The sequence below is a fragment of the Halyomorpha halys genome, unplaced genomic scaffold (genome assembly GCF_000696795.3).
Source record: "Halyomorpha halys isolate HHAL.00 unplaced genomic scaffold, Hhal_1.1 Scaffold4.1, whole genome shotgun sequence".
Lineage (NCBI taxonomy): Eukaryota > Metazoa > Arthropoda > Insecta > Hemiptera > Pentatomidae > Halyomorpha > Halyomorpha halys.
This window is the reverse complement of record NW_027116287.1, coordinates 4,024,230-4,029,059: the sequence shown is the minus strand read 5'-3', so window position 1 is coordinate 4,029,059 and position 4,830 is coordinate 4,024,230. Positions and strand designations below refer to the sequence as shown.

General features: G+C 26.9%; 1 protein-coding gene across 2 annotated transcripts in view; it reads right to left on the bottom strand.

Annotated features, from left to right (window-relative positions):
• Positions 1–39: 39 nt before the first annotated feature.
• Positions 40–4,830, bottom strand: part of LOC106689499 (brefeldin A-inhibited guanine nucleotide-exchange protein 3) — a 35,729-nt gene continuing 30,938 nt past the window's right edge. Inside the window, exons 28-30 of one of the 2 annotated variants that reach the window (XM_014434512.3) lie at positions 4,103–4,326; positions 3,400–4,018; positions 40–1,516 (exon numbers count right to left, since the gene is read on the bottom strand). In XM_014434512.3, coding sequence (XP_014289998.1) covers positions 1,298–1,516; positions 3,400–4,018; positions 4,103–4,326 — 1,062 coding nt within the window. In that variant the 3' untranslated portion in view covers positions 40–1,297. Of the gene's footprint in view, positions 1,517–3,399; positions 4,019–4,102; positions 4,327–4,455; positions 4,533–4,830 lie in introns of those variants that run through there. The other variant, XR_001344461.3, reaches the window with a different exon arrangement.

Genomic DNA, 4,830 nt, shown 5'->3' with positions numbered 1-4,830 from the left:
TATATACTTATACAAACAGTAACTTATAATATTAGCTGCTTGCATGAACTATAGCAGACATTAAAAGTTTCTCAAAGTCGACACATATTTCATTCAAAATTAAAAATAGCTACTTTCAATTCCTGGTTCAAATCAATGTTAAAGCCAAACATTAACTAAAAGTTAATAATTTCTTGATACATAGCTAATAATTTAAATAAATACCAAACAGAAATAGAAAAGTTCCATTTTGGAAGAAAGTTTTTATCTCCAATATAATCAGGTCCATTTTCTAAGTTGAATATCTTTCTTACTCAGAGACATATAAATTATAAACAAAACTATGGAGAAATAATATGATTACTTTTCATCACACTGAATAAATTGTACAAATAATATTCAATACGGCAACATTTCATGTTAATTAAAACAAACATTCATTACAATATTGATTCCGGACTTAAATAACCATAAAAATGTACAAAAGAAGACCAAAAAACTTAGGAACATTACTTAAGACATAAAAAATGTACATATAAAAGTTTTGTATAAAATTCTAACTATATTTCAAGTAAATTGAAGTTTATAACTATTTAAAATAAAAATTTGAATCTTTTAAAATCATTTTATGATCAAAAATTAATTATGAAAGCCTTAAAGTGAAATAAACTTTTCTATTGACCCATTATTTCTAGTATTAAAGATTTCTGAAAAACAATTCTTAAGAAAAATGTTTTTGAAACCAAATGACGGATTACTTACACGATACAAATAGTCCAACAGAAAATCAGAGGCTCTAAAACTTGGAAACTAATAAAACAAATACCATATACTCACACATCAATAAAAAATTTGATAAATATGGGACCAAAAAGTTGTTGGATTATCAAATACTCCAGACAACAGAGGACCCAACTAAAACAATACAAAATGAGAAATTAAATTTGAAAGAATGCAAAGCTTAATTAGTAATAATACTTCTTTATTAAAAAAATAATGACCATTTTAGAGGTTGTTTAACTTTTATAAACAAATACATAACAGAAAAACAACCCCATTATGACTGGTTAAAATGTTCTTCCCTTAGACATCACAAGCATGTCAGATTAACTAATATTGAACTATGAGGAATGTACTGTATATGTAAAAATATGAACTAAAATTTCAGGACAAAAAATTTATATTAAACTAATGATTAACATTTTCATGGTTTCCACAACACAATCAGGTACTTTCCAGTATTTATGAGACAATAAGCATTTTAAATTAAATTAACTGTGTTTATATTTAACTAAACAAGTTTTCAGAAAAAAAAAAGTTAATCCACCTGGTTAAAGCCATATATTAAAGCTAACTTATCATACAAAGAAGCAAGCTGATATTTCAAAGATGAATGAGTTGCGTGTGCGATTAGAGACCTTACAGTCGGGAATACAGCTGGAAGCAAAGTTTTCAACTGATCGCTGTCCAACTGACAAAGTAACTCAAGAGCGGAGACCAGCATTTCGGCCCAGACGCCCATATGTGCTTCTCTATCCTGTAAACAAATTATTATGTAATTAATAAAACTAATCAAACAAAACTTAATACTGCCAAAAACTATATTTGCATTTTAATCTGCAACCCTCTTATATAGAGCATAGCATTTCTCATTTAATAATTAATTCAAGAAATAATAATTTATCCCAAACAATAAACAATAGATAATAATTTACATAAACTGTGATAAAACAGTAAAGACTGATAAAAAAATTGAACAAATTATAGTAATACAAATGGATTGGTAATAAATATTTTCACTTGAATAATTGATACATTCTGATCAAAATATAAAACTAAATCAATAACCAAGAGAAATAAGTAAATATTAATAAATAACTTGATATAAACATAATAAAATAATGATGGAATAAATAAAATATTCTCTATATAGAATCTTTACACTTTTTTGAGACTGGTTATTATTGTTTAAATAAATTTTTTTTTTTGAGTCCGACGTTTCAGCCAATTCGGCCATCCTCAAGGACAATCTTAATAAAATTTTAGAGCCACATCATTTAAAAAACTACTTCATGCAGGCTATTCTGACCAGGTCATTAATTTCAGTTCACAAACTACCCTAATTTGTCAATTCTTCACATTAAATTAAAACATTTTATCACAGTCAACACAGTGTTGTGATAAATTATAATAGAGAAGATTGAGTGTTATAAAATTTTTTATTTAATGTGAAGAATTGACAATTTAGGGTAATTAGTGGACTACTTCAATTCATAGAACTAAAACCTATCCTGAGTTCAGAGTTAAAATAGACTCTAACAAGGTGACAACCAATAGTCTTTCACTAGGACATTGAAGGATGATTAGATTACAGTAATTTTTGAATCGTAGCTTAGATATTTAGGCACAGATTTGAAAAATTCAGTTTATATATATTTTTAATAATGTTAATGAATACTCCTTATGTTATAGACCTGATAATAAAATTAAAAATTATTACAGCAAAGTAAAGGACAAAACATCAATGAGGACTGATACATAAAATTCCAATTGTCCAGCAATATATGTAGGTGAAACCAAACATTAAAATAATAAAAAGGACCATACAACAGCATTGATGCAGAAAAAATAATATTAAAATTTTATTATAATAAAAAATAAACATAGTGTTGATTTTGACAACACAAAGAAAATAATATTTTAAAGAAAAAAATGTTTGAAGCTAGTAACATTCTTATAAATCAGAAAATATTAACTTTACAGTTAATTTCTAGTTAGATATGAGTAACTAAAACCAACATTAATAAAAACAGAAATTTCAAGTAACATTAATTTGTGAATTTTAAGTAATTATTTATAATTAAATTTTATATGATTTTTAATTAGAAAAATAAATCAAAGTATAGTTTGAAATAAAAATATATGCCTACCTTGTGAGGTAGGTTAAATAATGTTATTGTTTAGTTAATAATAGTATTATAACATAATTTGCAAATAAAGAATTTATATGTAAATTGAATAGTGACAAACATAGATAATTAAATATAAAATAGTGTATATTTATTAATAAATAAATATGATTTTCCTTATTGGATTTGTGTTTTATCAGTTAATTTGACAATATTATATCAGATCGGAGCAGAATAGCCTGGAATTTTTTTTATAATTAATGTGGGGTTGTGGAATTAAAATTAAGGTATACTAATAATAATTAATAATGGTTTTGAAATTGTTTGTAATAAAAGCTGTTATTTAATAGATTGTCCCTGATGATGGAAGGGTTGGCCAAAACATTGGATATTTAAAATGAATTAATAAAGAATGTTAAGGCTACATAAATATATTTTTCTATAATTGAATAAGAAAATTTTAGGTGATGTGATACCAAGACAGAAAAAAAAAGTAAGGAATCAAATATACCTTGCATATACTGTCTCTCTTTTGTCTCTCGATTTCAGCTAATAATGAGTTCTTCTCTACTTCAGATTCATCAGGTTCTGGTATCTCAATACCATTTTCAGAATCTTCTTTTTTTTCTTCAGCAAAGTTTTCTTCAGTGACATTCTCTTCTTCATTATTTGAGACTTGGCTGCCACTAGATACAGGAAGTTCATCAGTTTCAGCAATAATAAAAGTAATTTTTTCATTTATCTTATCAACAACAGAATGAACACCGTCCTTATCCAGAAGAACGTCAATATACGTATCACAAAGTTGCTCTAGGCTCTGACGGAGCTTTGGAAGAAATTCTTTCATGTCTTTAATACTGCTGTTGTCGATTCTTTCGCTTTTACAAATACAAAGGTCGAAGAGAGTTATCAAATTGATAGTCCAAGCTGCTCCTGCTTGCCTGTAGAGATTGGCGGCACGATCCAGCTGTGCTACTTTCTGTAGCAGAAATTTCAATCCTGGTCTTGAGTCAAATTCCACAGCAGTAGCGTAAGACAACTCCAAGCATTTCAATAATTCTTCAATGGCTTCTTCTGGAAGGCTTAGAAGTATTCTTTGGTTGTTCTTATTTGGTACAACAGCAGCTAAACTGAAATCATAACAAAAAAGTAAATCATATAAATGAACCTCTGAAAAAAAAAAATTCAGCAAAAAATGCAGAAATGTGAATTACCTTGGAATAATGTGTTGGGTCCCTTGCAATAAAATTGTGCCAATGGTTTGCAGAAGCATCTGATGTGCAAGAAGAGAAACCAACAAATTACAAAGTGGCACACAATCTTTAGTTGCATTTGCATTAACATCTTCATATATCAACAAAACATAACTTCGTTCATCACTGTTCTCATCTTTTTCCGCTAAACTTAAATCCATTCTTTGACTTTCCAACAGCAATACCTACAGAAAAATTAAACAAAACCTAAATTTTTTGATTATAAAATATCCTTGATTAAACATTATCTATGTGTAATGAATGACAACTTATAGAAAATAAAAATATCGATCCACTTATTAAGAAGAAATTACCTTTACTAAAGTTGCGACACAAAAAGCTGCTACAACTCAAGATAAAATGTGACTCAAGAAAAGCAGGAAACAAAGCACTGAAAATGGAGTGCAGGAAATTAAAAGAACTTAGGATAATGAAAAAAAAAAATGAAATAAATAATAAAAATAGGGTGTAAAATAAATATTAAATGCAAACTATAAGATACTAAAATAAATATAATAAAAGCTTAAAACAAGAGAGCACACACACATTCAATAAGCATATATCAAAATATACAATTTAATAAAATTAAATAAGTATAATGCTAGACAGTCATAAAGAGTAATAAACTTTTGATAAATACGAAATCGTATAGTATCTATAACCATGTCAAAGAAAAATTATATAAAATT